The following is a 17,784-nucleotide window of genomic DNA, read 5'->3' on the forward strand; positions in this document are numbered from 1 at the left end:
CTTTGACTTCACGCTTGGAGACTAGCGTCTCCTCACTTAGTAGGGCTTTACACGACAAGTTGCGGCAGTGGAAGGTTATCGCTCAGCCTTAAGCCTCGCCTTCAGGCTGAAAGGAGTCTACATTTCCTCTTCATTGGAGCTTTCTCTACTCATATGGAGTTATGAGAGCACTTGCCCCCAGTCAGAGATCAGGCCTCCACCTTGGAACGTGGTTCGCGTACTGAGGTCCCTAAAAGGACCTCCCTACAAAACATTACGCCATGCAACTGACTGAAATTTCACTTTGAAGATGGCATACCTACTCGCTTTAGCCTCTGCAAATAGAGTCGGTGAACTTCATGGCCTTTGGCCTCTCATATGACATCGCCTATTCAAGGGGAGGGGGGGGGGGGGAAGTGACGCTCAGCTTTGTCCATGAGTTTATTGCTATGACTCAAAATACAGGAGTGCTGGACCTTAGATTCGGGCCCTTTCAGATTTCGAGTCTTCGTTCTGTAACCAACGATCAAGATCAGTTGTTACTTTGCCCAGTGATGAGTTTGAGGTACTATCTTAAACGCACTGCAGCAACATGTTTGTTAGTTCTGGCAGAGTAAAAAGGAGGATCACAAAGAACAAAGTATCCTCCTGGATATGCAAGTGATCGAACGAGCCCTAGTTCCAGATCCTCCTCAAGCTCGTCGACCTAGAGCTCACAACCTCAACTTTTCCGTGTTGTAGGTCCTCCAAGCTGGTGTTTGAAAAAGACAAACCACATTCACAGCACATTACCTCAAAGACGTGACCCACAGGAGGCTCGATACGTTTACTATTGGTCCTGTGGTGGCTGCTCAACAGGTGGTTTAAGATACCTCAGGCTCCTTATTGGACAAGTAGCAGTTGAAGACACTGGTTACCTGTGTTAAGACTGGGATGAATGAGAAGAATGTCTGGCTTTCCTTCCTTCATCTTCCCCTCTCTTGGGGTACAGCGCCATGGGTCCCTCTGCAAGCTGGCTTCAACCTTTTCCTTTTTAAAGCTTAGACGTTTCATACAAATGAACAACCTCTATTTTACTAAATTACACTTGGTATATTCCAGCAAGGTGTCAAACTCTTCCCTAAACCACAGTCATATACTGCACTAGGCAAAACTGGGTCAATGTCCATGCCAGATCTAGGACTTCCACCCACCTAAGAGCGAGTCATCCACATAAATAATGGAGGTTTGTTAGTATGGGAATAAATAACACAATTCAGATTACAAACCTGGAGTTAGACTTGTCCCCCAGAAGTCCTGCCAGCAATGAAAAGTGACGTCTCTCTCACCTGTGAGTATATATATAGAGGCGTCTGGGTACCTCCCAGCCACCCCCTGCCTACCCGCTAAGGCAGAATTAGTCTAATGGCTACCTCCAGCTGCCGCTGAAAGAATATCCACATAAATAACTCTAGGTTTGTATTAGTTAGGGAAAAATACAAATTATCTCTGAATTTGTCATTTTGATCAGTAACAATTGGTGCTTTTTGGCTCTTGTGTGTTGCTAGTTTGTTTGTGTTGATATGTGTGATGAGATTGAAAGCTCAGGACAGTCCATAACTTGTTTTGCTCTTGCAATAGTTTTTAATTCTCTACACTCTTTTACAGGTATGAACCCAAAAGCCATTGGAAACCCAGACGATCCTAAAGCTCCAAATTCAGATGATGAAATGCTTCTCATTCACCAAGAATTTCTAACAGATCCAACGAAAACTGTAGGGGAAGTATTACAAGAAGAAAATATTGAAGTGGTTGATTATATTAGATTCGAATGTGGAGAGAACAACAAAGAAGAATAACATTTAAATTATAATTTTTACAATGAAAGAAATTAACGTAATAAAAAAAAAATGTACAGTTGAAGGTAGTTTCATATCTCACTGACCCAAATTGATTGCTAGATTTCTTCAGTTCACATGGTTAACACTGGGTAAAATTTTAAAATTCAGCAATGCCTCAGAATTAAAAGTTTTACATTACTGAAATGAATTTAATGATACAAAATTTCTATGAAGTTAAAAATTTCATTGAAATATTTTGAATTTGCTGTGAAGCATCATAAAACATTCACAAGAAAATGTCTTGAAGAAAGAGCAACGTTAGAAAAATATAGGTTTTCCGTTCAACTAAGAAATGACAATATTGAAAACTTACATGCATCAAATTAACCCTCTCGTCCTTTAAATAAGAAAAATTCTTTCAAAAAAACTTTACATATTTGTAAACTATTTAGAGCCATTAGTTAACAATTTATTCCAAAAACATTGAAAGCCGTATAATTTCCGAGTCTTTACCTGTTCTGTGTACATGACAGCAAACAAGAGGGTTAATTATAATCAACAGTAAGTAAACTATCACTAATATATATATAATTTATAAACATTCCAGGAGTATCAGAACACCTTATAATAAAAATATGAAGGTCTTTGGAAAATATAGCATCACAACGAGACTAAAGCCTATCTTTAATCTTTTCGGCGACTGCTCTGAGATTTCCAAATACTTTGGATGGAGGGCTCCCTGAAAAATAAAATATTAAAAATTAGTAAGAATATTGCCATTAAAAAATCTGGAATAATGATATAGTACAATTCAGTGAGCTTCAATTGAAACCCTTGGGTAACTAATCATAGAATTAAGAGAGGTTGGATAGCAAAGTGGAAGAAAATGGGAACAAAATGGCAGTACAGTAAAGGGCGTATCCAGGACGACCACAAAACTAATGCTTACAGGTGATGTAAACTGAGAGCATAACCATCTGGGCTTCTACCCATTACCTGTGTACCTTCTAACAAGACTAGCAAACTAATTCAAAGTTTTAGCCCTATAGCATTTCCATGTTATGAAATACATACATACATATACCAAAGGCACCTCCCCCAATTTTGGGGGGGTAGCCGACATCAACAAGAAACAAAACAAAAAAGGGACCTCTACTCTCTACGTTCCTCCAGCCTAAACAGGGACTCAGCCGAGTTCAGCTGGTACTGCTAGGGTGCCACAGCCCAACCTCCCACATTTCCACCACAGATGAAGCTTCATACTGCTGAGTCCCCTACTGCTGCTACCTCCACGGTCATCTAAGGCACCGGAGGAAGCAGCAGGGCCTACCGGAACTGCGTCACAATCGCTCACCATTCATTCCTATTTCTAGCACGCTCTCTTGCCTCTCTCACATCTATCCTCCTATCACCCAGAGTTATGAAATAAAACTAAAAAAAATTCAAGATCAAACTGTAAAAATATTTGAAAAATATAGTAGACAAGGTATTATTTCTGGACATTTGCAAACCAATTTACTGGATACTATATTAACATGTTTCCATTTCCAGTTTTGCAAAAGACAAGTACTGTGACAACCCCTTAAAGCAATTACTCTTACTTAAAAACCAATATGTATCCAAAAAATATACACATCTAGAACTGACAGTGTCAAAATGCTGGAAAATTTAACCTAAATTTAGACTTCCAAAAAAGATAATTATAAGTGTATCCATTTTTATATGTTAAAATACCGAGTGAAAGACAAACCATGGTTCAATGAAGATTATAGACTTTTGAAAAGTAACATAAGATCTGATTTGAAATAACTATATTCAGCTAGGAATTACTGCTTCAAATAAAAAGGTATACAATTTGACTAAAATGAACCTTTTCTGGTATACCACCCAGGAGCAAAGATGGTGGGCTATTATTATTATTATTATTATTATTAAATGCTAAGCTACAACCCTAGTTGGAAAAGCAGGATGCTATAAGCCCAGGGGCCCCAACAGGGAAAATAGCCCAGTGAGGAAAGGAAATAAGGAAAAAGGAAAATAGAACATTTTAGGAATAGTAACAATATTAAAATAAATATTTCCTATTTAAACTATAAAAACTTTAACAGAACAAGAGGAAGAGAAACTAGATAGAAAAGTGTGCCCAAGTGTACCCTCAAGCAAGAGAACTCTAACCCAAGGCAGTGTAAGACCATGGTACAGAGGCTATGGCACTACCCAAGAATAGAGAACAATGGTTTGATTTTGGAGTGTCCTTCTCCTAGAAGAGCTGCTTACCATAGCTAAAGAGTCTCTTCTACCCTTACCAAGAGGAAAGTAGCCACTGAACAATTACAGTGCAGTAGTTAACCCCTTGGGTGAAGAAGAATTGTCTAGTAATCACAGTGTTGTCAGGTGTATGAGGACAGAGGAGAATCTGTAAAGGATAGGCCAGACTATTCGGTGTCTGTGTAGGCAAAGGGAAAGAACCGTAACCAGAGAGAAGGGTCCTATGCAGTACTGTCTGGCCAGTCAAAGGACCCCATAACTCTCTAGCGGTAGTATCTCAACGGGCGGCTGGTGCCCAGGCCAACAAAACTGCTACCCTCAAAACTGCACTTTTTGGTGCATACTAAACAGTTCCTATGTTATTTAAATCAGATGGCTGTCACTCACTGTCCAAAGAAAAGGGCAACACTTATGGCTGATGCATTTAGCAAAGAGTAATGAGATACTCGACTCCCTTCCTCATTACAGTTTTTCCAGTGTCACTGATTTGTTAACCCGTCTACCCCCAAATGGACGTACTGGTACGTTTCACAAAACCCATCCCTTAACCCATGGATGTACCGGTACGGTGTTGCAAAAAGCTATTTGCATTTTTTTTGCATATTTTTGATAACTTTATGAGGAACTTCAGGCATTTTCCAAAATAATGAGACCAACCTGACCTCTCTATGACAAAAATTAAGGCTGTTAGCACAATCTAAAAAACAAATATAGCAAAACGTGCTTGAAAAAGAAAAATGCCTATGGGTTAAGGGCTGGAAAGGGTTGATGCATCACTGAAGAGCAATTTTTGCTCTTAGGCTCATGACTGAGAAGGGAGTTGAGGTTTTGGAAATTTTATTAAAAGACTCAGGATTGTATAAAAACCTAAGTCCTTAAACAGGAGTAGACTCATGATTGTATACAAACCCAAGCCCTTTAACAGGAGTATAACTAAAGCATAACTACCAACAAGTCAAGATAAGTACTTTGGTCCTTAGACCTGCGACTAGAGGCAGGAAGTGTAACTTGACTAAAATACTCAAGCTTGTATAATCAGGAAAAATAATAACGACTAAAAATTTGGGCCTTGTTTCTAAACTAATACAAACCATAGTCACTTAATAGGAGACTCGTCCCCATGCTCGACTTCCCCGTGAATTGTCAGAGCACCTGTCCCTCTACAGCAGGAAAGGTGATAACTTGCCCGCCTCCTAACAGAAAATGCCTTGAGAATTAGATCTCTGTCTGACATCCTAAAGACTTATGGGATACAAATATGAGACTTAAGAACATGGGTCACATCCCACTCCTGAGGCCTAAGGTCTAAAGATACGCAAGACTGCTTGGTACTCAGACTAAGAGGTGCTTCTATCAGCAAGGGAAGACCAGAAAACCACAATACTATAAAATGCAAAGAATCTCAAACTGGCAAAGTACCCGTTCTATAACACCAATCGCAGAAAATGGTCCACTTTCATTGGTTTACATCTACAAAAGACCTTTGCAGGCAGCACAAGCTTCTCCAGGGTCAAAAGGTGTCCAGATAGCTGTTGCCACTACCGAGCCGGCAGTAGATTCTAACAAAGGAAATGTAGCACTATTCTCCTCAGTATGCTGTTATGATCATCAGATGGGAACACACATACTACTCGTGTGTGTCAGTACAATATCCCTATGTACTACATCCTTTACTTGGGCGTGAAACTGAACTACAATAGATGTACCATACTAAGGAAACTGAAGCAAAAGGCAAGAAGCTTGTCTCAATGTTGAAGGACCTATTTACAAGAGGAGGCCAGATCAGACAATCATCCAGGTATCTTAGTAGATTTATTTTGTTGGCATCAGGCCATGGTAAGATGAGTATGAGCACTAGAGTGAGCACTTGGGGGGCCAGTTAACAGACAAAAGCACAGTACTTTGACCTCCCCAAAAAGGACAAAATGGAGGAATTTCCTGAAAGAACAATGCAATGGTATCTTGAAATATGAATCTCTCAGATCCAGAGAGCTAAAAGTCATCCCACCAGACGGCAGCTCGAGCGATACTCTCCATTTTGAAAAGAAAAATGAGCTGTAACCTGAGAGGGATCCAATGTAGTACTATCTGGTCAGTCAAAGGACCCAATAACACTAGCAGTAGTAGCTTAATGGGTGGCTGGTGCCTTGACCAACCTACTACCTACAAGGCTAAAAGTTCGATGACCTGACTCCAGTACCTCAATGCCTTTTCCACAAGGAACCGGCAACTGTAAAAGCCTGGAGATTGTCCCCTGCAACATTTCTTGTCCTGTATCTTCCTCATTTCTGCTTGAAGGGTGAGGTAATATTCCTGAGTGAGGGGAGGACAAAAGCCAGTGAACGTATGTGGTATCCTTCACCAACGACGTCTACCTTCCATTTTGTGCTGTAACCCACTGGATCATCAGTTATCTCCACTCATTGCAGCAGGAGACTGCCTTGCCTGGCATTTATCGGCTCCTCCCCTGCCCATGTCTCTTCTGGGCTGGCCTGAAAAAAGTTGAAAGGGCTGAACAGAATCCAAAGAAGCCATGGACTTTTTCCACTATGACAATCTTTGTTTTTGGGGTTGACCTCAATGTCCTTGTCCTCTCGAACCCAAAAGCTTAATGGAAGATAGTTTTTCTTAACTTCCTCCACTTTTCCATAGCTTCTTCAACTTTGTTAGGGAGGAAGAAGTTTGTGCGCTGACTAACCAGTGCATTTCTGTGCGCCATGGCTTTCCTCTGAACTATTTGTCTAGTATGATGCTACTGCCTTCATCCGTTTAAGAACCCAGTTTGTTCACTGATTAGCCGACTAGTGAGCCAGGAACGTGACAGCCTTTGCCCCCCAAGAGGAGAGGAGAGTATACCCTAACAGGGGAGTTCTCATGAACGATTGAGCACACGTACTTCAGATCTCTCTCATCCTTTGTGATGGGAAATCCTTGAAGATTTGTCATTGAAAGGGGAAGAAGGTATGCCTTGTTCATGCAGCTCAAGATGTAGATCTCCCCATCATACTTACGTACAGGGGGAGCAGAATTAAAATGAATACAGTACTCTAAAGGTGCTCTCTCCTCTTAGCCTTTGGAAATTAGACAGCAACAGAACACAAGGTACAAGGAATCGGACGAAGGAAGTCGAAAACATTTCCTCCCCTTATTAGAAGTTGTTACCGAAAATTACTTTGCTGGAAACGATGGAGCTACACAAGATAATGATCATAGATTGACTGCAACTTCTCGAGTCGAGGGCTGGATGGAGGGAGCCACGTCAGTTGCTTCCTCTGCAGGTGCAGTAGGGGAAGAAAAAAAGTGGCAGAATATTTAGGCCTTGCAGTAGCTTCTTTGTGGATGGGATGCTCTCTAGACCAAGTAAGGCCACAGCATCTTAGGGCATTGTCATTAGGAAATACAGCATTAGATAGGTCAGTGTCACCATCCTTCTTCGTAACCCCTCTGGAGGAGGGAGACAGAGGAGGCTCAGAGGGGAAGGAAGACCAGTTCAGCAGATTTTTTTCAATTTTGAGGAAGACCCTAAAGGCAATAATCTTGATTATTATTATTATTACAACTTCCTAAGCTACAACCCTAGTTGGAAAAGCAGGATACAATAAGTCCAATGGGCTCCAACAGGGAAAATAGCCCAGTAAGGAAAGGAAACAAGGAAAAATAAAATTTCTAAAAAGAATAACATTAAAAGAAATATCTCCTATATAAACTATAAAAACTTTAACAAAACAAGAGGAAGAGAAACAAGACAGAACAGCATGCCTGAGTGTACCCTCAAGCAAGAGAACTCACCTAAGACAGTGGAAGACCATGGTACAGAGGCTATGGCACTACCCAAGACTAGAGAACAATGGATTGATTTTGGAGCGTCCTCCTAGAAGAACTGCTGATCATAGCTAGAGAGTCTCTTCTACCCTTAACAAGAGGAAAGTGGCCACTGAACAATTAGGCTACAGTGCAGTAACCCTTTGGGTGAAGAAGAATTCTTTGGTAATCTCAGTGTTATCAGGTGTATGAGGACAGAGGCGAATATGTAAAGAATAAGCCAGACTATATGCTGTGTGTGTATAGCAAAGGGAAAATGAACCGTAACCCGAGAGAAGGATCCAATGTAGTACTGTCTGGCCAGTCAAAAGACCCCATAACTCTCTAGCAGCAGTATCTCAATGGGTGGCTGGTGCCCTTGCCAACATACTACTTCCCTCTTTCATCATACTCCAACCATCGCAAACACTCCTCACAGAAGGATGACTGCATGTAGTCTTGACCTCTGCATGAAGGGCACAAGGAATAGATATCCACAACCATAATGCCGCAAGTATGCCTGGGTAGGAGCGCATACAAGCACATGGCTTCTCCATAAACGCAATCAAAGTCTTTGAAAATATAAAGAGAATGCATGAACAGCAGCCAAGAATGGTTACGCCGAGAGTACGTTTGCATTGTTCAGCAGCTAAAGTGGCTACGCTGTGGACTGGTGGAGGTTTTGGCTTCCCTGCCACCCTTGGTTGTAAATTTCAATGGCAGTGTTTCCAGCTTTAGTGTAGGAAAAAAAACTTAGCAAGTACATTTTTTTTTTACACAGCTTCCGACAACTATTGCATGTGAAGCATTTATGATTTCTCATTTTTATGGATACAAAAGAAAAATTAGTCGAGTATTATTTTAACAAAACTTGTTTCCTATCTAATTTGACTCTCCATGTCAATGTAGTGATCATTAAAAAAATTTTATGCTTTTTCAAATAAAGTTTTTCCCTTGATATATTTTAAAGCCCTTTGGAAAATCCTTTTGGAAATTTCCTGAGATTTCAATTAATATTGTGTACGTACAGTATTACAAGACAAGATGAAAGTGAAAAAAATATACTCACCAAGAATGAGATTACATATCGCTCTTCTAGCAACTGCGATGTTCTGATAAGAACCTAGAATATGGACCCGAGAATCTGCAAGAATTATACGTGTGCGGGTCACATTTTCAATTGTGTAACGGGTCCTGCCTCCTTTACCAGCTACACGTCCAATTGCACGAGAAAGATGGTCACCTTGAAGAGTCTGTTTAACTGTTAAGAATAAAGACTTGTTTAGAGAACAATACATGTGCATACAGTGATTGTACTGCAATGGCTGTAAAAATTTACATCATAATTAAAATACTGCAAAAGTTTACTTTTTAAACAATACATGTGCATACAGTGACTGTACTGCAATCGCTGAAAAACTTGACATCCTAAATAAAATACAGCAAGTCTAACTAGAGAACAATACATGTGCATACAGTAACTGTATTGCAATTGCTGAAAAACTTGACATCATAATTAAAATACTGCAAAAGTCTACTTAGAGAACAATACATGTGCATACAGTGACTGTATTGCAAAAGCTGAAAAACTTGACATCATAATTAAAATACTGCAAAAGTCTACTTAGAGAACAATACATGTGCATACAGTGACTGTATTGCAAAAGCTGAAAAACTTGACATCATAATTAAAATACTGCAAAAGTCTACTACATACCATCTTTAACATCAAAAGTTTCAAGGTAGAGATCATCAAGACGGACAAGGGCTAAAGCATCATCAACATCAAAGCCATAAATAAATGCTTGTATAAAATCAGCTGCTTTCTGTATACTGTTAGGATCTTCAGTTTCAGGACCAGTCTGGTACAAGATGATAAAACTAAATTACAATGATGTTTATAAATCTAATCAAGATACATTTTACAGAGCTTTTAAATATTTTTAAGAATCTTCTAAATATTTTGAGTATGATAAAAAGGATTAACTTGTATCCATAGGTTAGCTTGGAAAATATATAATATGCAATGATTTAAGAGAAGTCAGCCTATCAACAACATAAGTAATTTAAGTAAACAGAAAATACTTTGGTAAAAAAACCCATACTTATCTCTAAATCAGCCTATCAACAACTAAAGTCATTTAAGTAGACAACTAAGAAAATATCATGGTAGAATATCGATAGCTATTTTTTTTCTGAAATTGCAGTGATACTTAGAAAATATTAAGTTTGGTTGGCTGTATGGAAATCTAAAGCCCCATCAACACAACTTTACATCATACTTACTCTAATTTCAACGTTTCGTGTCTTCAAATTAAACCTAATCTGAAGCTTCAGATACTCGACAACAGGTGAATAAAGCTTTTCCCATTTATCTTTAAGGGGGGTATACCTGAAAATCAAAACAATGATAGAAATATTTTAAAATTCTTACCTAACACTTTTTCTATATATATTTATTCACTTAAAATGGTTAAAAAAATTAAATTTCAATAATAAAATTTTTAACTTCTATACTCGCCTGATGTTTACAGAGTTTTCCTTGACGCTTATCTTCAATCAATGTTACCATTTATCTTAAATCAACCTTTAAACAACAAAAAATTTACAAGTTGAAACCTAGTATCCTATTCTCTCAATATAATTACCCAGTCTTTCTCTCTTTTAAGGATGTAAAAGTACAGTACAGTATATAAAAGTAAGACGTAGCATAAATTCAACCAAGCATTAGTTCACTAATGCATTAAGAAAAACTTATTTCACAGAATAACATTCCTAAACTTGAAGCAAAATACCATACATGAGTGAAAATTTGTAATACTGTATATAAAAGCTTTACCTGATTTTCACTGTATACAATTTCACACAGACCAGTATGTTTACACAAGCAAATCTCTAAGTAAATACAAAATAAGATCAAGACTAAATTCTTCCATTTTAGGACACTACAGGAGATGAACCTATTTTGTTCCACAGTACTGTATTTGAGGATTCTCTTTTGTTTACATTAGCAAAAAAGGTAAACAGAATTAACAAATTAAAAACAAAGTTGGAAAATTTAAAGTTTTATAGAATGGAAAATGGCTGTCTGCTAAAGAAGGTGATGAATGCAAGAGTTGATGGGAGAAGTACAAGAGGAAGGCCAAGGTTTGGGTGGATGGATGGAGTGAAGGAAGCTCTGGGTGATAGGAGGATAGATGTGAGAGGGGCAAGAGCGTGCTAGAAATAAGAATGAATGGCGAGCGATTATGACGCAGTTCCGGTAGGCCCTGCTGCCTCCTCCGGTGCCTTGGATGAACGCGGATGTAGCAGCAGTAGGGGATTCAGCGTTATGAAGCTTTATCTGTGGTGGATAATGGGGGAGGGTGGGCTGTGGTACCCTAGCAGTACCAGCCGAACTCGGTTGAGTTCTTTGTCAGGCTGGGAGGAACGTGGAGAGGAGAGGTCCCCTTTTTTGTTTCATTTGTTTGATGTAGGCTACCCCCCCAAAATTGGGGGAAGTGCCTTGGTACATGTACAGTATGTATAGATCTCTATAAGAGAGTGATTTTCAACACTAAACGGATATGGAATGAGAAACTTTTCTTGGACTTGATTTAGAAATTGTGATCTATGACATCACAAAAAATTTTAATGGTAAGGCATCTTGTCATAAACAATGAAAAGTTTCAGAACCTATGTCACTTAAAAAATATGGATATCTTTACAAAATAAGCATCCTTTAGAGATTAAAAGCCTCATCTGGGTAGAACTCTTCTGTATTCACCACCTCTTGATTCTTATTTAACCAAAAAGTATTTGTTCAAAATGAACATTCTGCCTACACTGAATAGGGATCACTGTCAATCGAAACATGATTCAATCGAAAGCTTACACAGGTTTACTTAAAAATTTCATATAAAATTCTCTTTCTGTTATATCTTATTAAAAACATACTGTATTCAAGTCATTACTGTATAAAGTTAGCAAGTGATTGATCTAAGAAAGCCTACTTTACCTCTGAATACTATCTTGAACATAGGATTCAGTAAATTGAAAACTTATTATCCTCTTCTATGATTTTCTCAAATAAAAAAAAAAAAAAATAGAAATTAGTAAAGGCGTTTGCTACATGCTAATTTATGTATGAACATTTAACAACAGTCAGCTATTAGCCTAGGTGAGCAGAACGTACAAAGAGGAAATGTAAGTGAACAACATTCCTCGAAATATAAAAACAAAACACAATCACGGAGGAGTGAACTAATCTCACTGACATACAAAGCAAATCCAGAAGATAACATCCATTTATTAAGTTGAATAAATTAAAACTTGAAAGGAAAACACTAAATCCATAATGGGGCAACTCTAAACAACCACTATTGATGTTGTCATATAGCTAAGAAGTGGTTATAATGACCGTCTACTTGAGTACTCAGTTATTAACTGGGAAAATGATGATTCAAAGATCCAAACTGGGATCGGAAAATAACGAAGGCTCTTAATAACTGAAAGACGACTTGCCATAAAAAAGAAAAATCTAACAATACCTGTATTATACGAATTAGCCCTAATTATTGACATGTTTCTTGACTTTCACAAATCAAAATAAACATTTCACTTACTTGGATAAAGCTGTCTCTTGGAACCTTAAAAAAAGAACAATCTATGACTACTAATGCAATGTAGAAGGGAAAACCTCTTGTCTCCGAGATTACGGTGGATAGTCTCCATGCAGCAAGATGTCAAATGCAAAGGTTTGAATGCACCACTGGCAAACTGGTTGTCCAAGAAGACTGTTTGTATGGCAACCTTAGATCTTAAAAACAATAGTTTTTGTAGCCAATAAGGAGCCACCAACATACAACTGCAGGTAATTGATACAATACGATCTAAACTACAGTACAGTAATCCTTTCTTAAACTAGTTCATCATTTGTCGAATCATGGTAACATGGAGAAAAGTGAGACCATATAATCTTGATTTTACTACTGAAGTTCTGTATCATGACATTCACATTCCATGCTAGAAGACCTGGACCTGGCAAATAAAACCCTTCTATCTTATCGTCTCACAAAATAGAAAATTTATGGTTTCCAAAATCTTTTGAAAATTATTTGAACCGGGGGGAAAACGGAATGTAAGACATCACATCGACGAGAAGACTGAAGGCAGCAGGTACAGCTAGCCACACAGTGGGTGCTAATAGTATCCAGAAGTCGCCTTGGTGGGCGAGAGGTGAAGTGAAAACGTAATACTTTTAATGTCTTTAAATAACATCAGTCAAGTTTCAAGAACAAAGCAATATGAACATTGGGGAAGATTCATAGAAATAATACAGTGCTACTATAACGTGATTCCTACCCTCATTTTCTGATCCTACCTCAATATGGGGATTCAAATCTACTATAGGGTGATTCCTACCAAGCAAACAACCAAACAATGTAATATTCCCCTTCCAAGGTGTTATTACAAGAGTAGCACCTCAATTAAGCGTTACCATACCAACTAAACAAGCGAACAGTATAAACAAAAAGACCATTATACCTAACCTAATCTAAAGTGCGTTTTATGGATTTTTCAGCATGTTTTATAGAATAGAATGGATTAAAATAGTGTCAAGAAGTGAGTTTTATCTATCCTCCTTTGGTAGGAATCACCTCATACCCGAAAAATAGGGTAGGAATCACACCATAGTAGAATCCTGATGGTAGGAATCACACTATAGTAGCATCAATAATACTATCTTTCTAAGGTCTTATCTTATGATTTAAATTCAAGAACTTAACACAATACCAAATAAACAAAAGCAAAAATGGAGAATTACCTGTTGTTTGGAACATGAATCTTTCTCATCTCTTTTGTGACATTCTGTTCCTTACTAGCAGCTGGAAAGTTTGGCCGTTTTACATCTTTATCATCAACCTGTATTAAAATAAATGATATTCAATTCAATAGTCGTGACGATATTCAGCAACAAAAACTAATTTCCCATCAAACATCTGTATTGTAAAACACAGAAAAACATAAAAGAGAATCTTTTATATTTCAGCTTATTACATGTAATACGGTATACTACAGTACTGCCACCGTTTAACTTTCTTAATCAGTAATCATAATCTAACTGTAAGTAACAAACACATTAAATTGCTTTTAAATAAAGAGCCTGATCAACAATACAATCAACATACATTAAGCAATTACAATGAAAATAAATATGTTATTTTCCTTAGTAAAATAAATTTTTGAATATACTTACCCGATGATCATGTAGCTGTCAACTCCGTTGCCCGACAGAAATCTAAGGTCGGGATACGCCAGCGATCGCTATACAGGTGGGGGTGTACACAACAGCGCCATCTGTGAGCAGGTACTCAAGTACTTCTTGTCAACAAGAACTCCATTTTCTCCTCGGTCCACTGGTTCTCTATGGGGAGGAAGGGAGGGTCCTTAAATTCATGATCATCGGGTAAGTATATTCAAAAATTTATTTTACTAAGGAAAATAACATTTTTCAATATTAATCTTACCCGATGATCATGTAGCTGATTCACACCCAGGGTGGTGGGTGGAGACCAGCATACATGTTAACATTAGAAGCTAAGTATCCCGTATTTCATTTTAGCAGTTATTCAAAATAACAAACATAAAATAAATAAGTACCTGGTAAGGAAGTCGACTTGAACCATTACTCTGCCTTTTTTAAGTACGTCTTCCTTACTGAGCCTAGCGATCCTCTTAGGATGCTGAGCGACTCCTAGGTGCTGAAGTATGAAGGGCTGCAACCCATACTAAAGGACCTCATCACAACCTCTAATCTAGGCGCTTCTCAAGAAAGAATTTGACCACCCGCCAAATCAACCAGGATGCGGAAGGCTTCTTAGCCTTCCGTACAACCCAAAAACAACAAAAAGCATTTCAAGAGAAAGATTAAAAAAGGTTATGGGATTATGGGAATGTAGTGGCTGAGCCCTCACCTACTACTGTACTCGCTGCTACGAATGGTCCCAGGGTATAGCAGTTCTAGTAAAGAGACTGGACATCTTTGAGATAAAATGATGCGAACACTGACTTGCTTCTCCAATAGGTTGCATCCATAACACTCTGCAGAGAACGGTTCTGTTTGAAGGCCACTGAAGTAGCGACAGCCCTAACTTCATGTGTCCTTACCTTCAGCAAAGCAAGGTCTTCTTCCTTCAGATGAGAATGGGCCTCTCTAATCAGAAGCCTGATGTAGTAAGAAACTGCGTTCTTAGACATCGGTAAAGCAGGTTTCTTGATAGAACACCATAAAGCTTCTGATTGTCCTCGTAATGGCTTTGTCCGTCTTAAATAGTACTTAAGAGCTCTTACTGGGCAAAGTACTCTCTCTAGTTCGTTCCCCACCAAGTTGGACAGGCTTGGGATCTCGAACGACTTGGGCCAAGGACGAGAAGGAAGCTCGTTTTTAGCCAAAAAACCGAGCTGCAAGGAACACGTAGCCGTTTCAGATGTAAAACCTATGTTCCTGCTGAAGGCGTGGATCTCACAGACTCTTTTAGCTGTTGCTAAGCAAACGAGGAAAAGAGTCTTTAATGTGAGATCCTTAAAAGAGGCTGATTGAAGCGGTTCGAATCTTGCTGACATCAGGAACCTTAAAACCACGTCTAGGTTCCAGCCTGGTGTGGACAACCGACGTTCCTTTGAGGTCTCAAAAGACCGAAGGAGGTCCTGTAGATCTTTGTTGGTGGAAAGATCCAAGCCTCTGTGGCGGAAGACCGCTGCCAACATGCTTCTGTAACCCTTGATCGTAGGAGCTGATAGGGATCTTACATTCCTTAGATGTAACAGGAAGTCAGCTATCTGCGTTACAGAGGTACTGGTTGAGGAAACTGCATTCGCCTTGCACCAGCTTCGGAAGACTTCCCATTTTGACTGATAGACTCTGAGAGTGGATGTCCTCCTTGCTCTGGCAATCGCTCTGGATGCCTCCTTCGAAAAGCCTCTAGCTCTTGAGAGTCTTTCGATAGTCTGAAGGCAGTCAGACGAAGAGCGTGGAGGCTTGGGTGTACCTTCTTTACGTGTGGCTGACGCAGAAGGTCCACTCTTAGAGGAAGAGTCCTGGGAACGTCCACTAGCCATTGCAGTACCTCGGTGAACCATTCTCTCGCGGGCCAGAGGGGAGCAACCAACGTCAACCGTGTCCCTTCGTGAGATGCGAACTTCTGAAGTACCCTGTTGACAATCTTGAACGGAGGGAACGCATACAGGTCTAGATGGGACCAATCCACCAGAAAGGCATCCACGTGAACTGCTGCTGGGTCTGGAATCGGAGAACAATACATCGGGAGCCTCTTGGTCATCGAGGTAGCGAATAGATCTATGGTGGGCTGACCCCACAGGGCCCATAGTCTGCTGCAAACATTCTTGTGAAGGGTCCACTCTGTGGGGATGATCTGACCCTTCCGGCTGAGGCGATCTGCCATGACATTCATGTCGCCCTGAATGAACCTCGTTACCAGTGAAATTTTTCGATCTTTTGACCAAATGAGGAGGTCCCTTGCGATCTCGAACAACTTCCTCGAATGAGTCCCTCCTTGCTTGGAGATGTACGCCAAGGCTGTGGTGTTGTCGGAGTTCACCTCCACCACCTTGCTTAGCTGGAGGGACTTGAAGCTTATCAAGGCCAGATGAACTGCCAAAAGCTCCTTGCAGTTGATGTGAAGTGTCCTTTGCTCCTGATTCCACGTGCCCGAGCATTCCTGTCCGTCCAGTGTCGCACCCCAGCCCGTGTCCGATGCGTCCGAGAAGAGACGGTGGTCGGGGGTCTGAACAGCCAATGGTAGACCTTCCCTGAGAAGAATGCTGTTCTTCCACCACGTCAGTGTAGACCTCATCTCTTCGGAAATAGGCACTGAGACCGCCTCTAGCATCATGTCCTTTCTCCAGTGAGCAGCTAGATGATACTGAAGGGGGCGGAGGTGGAGTCTCCCTAACTCGATGAACTGGGCCAGCGATGAAAGTGTCCCTGTTAGACTCATCCACTGCCTGACTGAACATCGGTTCCTTCTCAGCATGCTCTGGATGCATTCTAGGGCTTGATTGATCCTTGGGGCCGACGGAAAAGCCCGAAAAGCTCGACTCTGAATCTCCATACCGAGATAGACAATGGTTTGGGATGGGACGAGTTGGGACTTCTCTATATTGACCAGGAGGCCCAATTCCTTGGTCAGATCCATAGTCCATCTGAGATTCTCCAGACAGCGACGACTTGACGGAGCTCTTAAAAGCCAGTCGTCCAAATAGAGGGAGGCTCTGATGTCTGCCAAGTGAAGGAATTTGGCAATATTCCTCATCAGTTTGGTAAACACAAGAGGTGCCGTGCTTAGGCCAAAGCACAGGGCTTGGAACTGGTACACGACCTTTCCAAAGACGAACCTTAGGAAAGGTTGGGAGTCTGGATGGATGGGGACGTGAAAGTACGCGTCTCTCAGGTCTAACGAGACCATCCAGTCTTCCTTCCTGACCGCTGCTAGGACCGACTTCGTCGTCTCCATCGTGAACGTCTGCTTGGTGACAAAAGCATTGAGAGCACTGACGTCCAGCACCGGTCTCCAACCTCCTGTCTTCTTCGCTACCAGGAAGAGACGGTTGTAGAAGCCCGGGGATTGATGGTCCCGGACTATGACTACCGCTCCCTTTTGTAGCAAGAGCGACACCTCTTGTTGCAACGCTAGCCTCTTGTCCTTCTCCTTGTAGTTGGGAGAGAGGTTGATGGGAGACGTTGCTAGAGGGGGACTGCGGCAGAACGGAATTCTGTACCCCTCCTTTAGCAACTTCACAGACTGAGCGTCTGCACCTCTGCTCTCCCAAGCTTGCCAGAAGTTCTTGAGCCTGGCTCCCACTGCTGTGTGGAGAGGAAGGCAGTCAGATCCTGCCTTTTGCGGACTTGGAACCC

At 40.4% G+C, this 17,784-nt stretch overlaps 2 protein-coding genes across 4 annotated transcripts in view; one reads left to right on the forward strand and one right to left on the reverse strand.

The window, feature by feature from the left end:
• mEFTs (elongation factor Ts, mitochondrial) overlaps positions 1 to 1,929 on the forward strand; it is an 80,634-nt gene extending 78,705 nt beyond the window's left edge. For all 3 annotated transcript variants that reach the window (XM_068380507.1, XM_068380506.1, XM_068380508.1), the window contains one exon: positions 1,627 to 1,929. In XM_068380507.1, the coding sequence (XP_068236608.1) occupies positions 1,627 to 1,817 (191 nt within the window). In that variant the 3' untranslated portion in view covers positions 1,818 to 1,929. The remainder of the gene's footprint in view (positions 1 to 1,626) is intronic.
• The window catches only part of l(1)G0004 (lethal (1) G0004), a 29,074-nt gene continuing 13,049 nt past the window's right edge, over positions 1,760 to 17,784 (reverse strand). Inside the window, exons 3-7 of the mRNA XM_068380509.1 lie at positions 13,675 to 13,772; positions 10,155 to 10,260; positions 9,586 to 9,730; positions 8,938 to 9,129; positions 1,760 to 2,538 (exon numbers count right to left, since the gene is read on the reverse strand). Coding sequence (XP_068236610.1) covers positions 2,471 to 2,538; positions 8,938 to 9,129; positions 9,586 to 9,730; positions 10,155 to 10,260; positions 13,675 to 13,772 — 609 coding nt within the window. The 3' untranslated portion in view covers positions 1,760 to 2,470. The remainder of the gene's footprint in view (positions 2,539 to 8,937; positions 9,130 to 9,585; positions 9,731 to 10,154; positions 10,261 to 13,674; positions 13,773 to 17,784) is intronic.

This window comes from Palaemon carinicauda, chromosome 9 (assembly GCF_036898095.1).
Source record: "Palaemon carinicauda isolate YSFRI2023 chromosome 9, ASM3689809v2, whole genome shotgun sequence".
Lineage (NCBI taxonomy): Eukaryota > Metazoa > Arthropoda > Malacostraca > Decapoda > Palaemonidae > Palaemon > Palaemon carinicauda.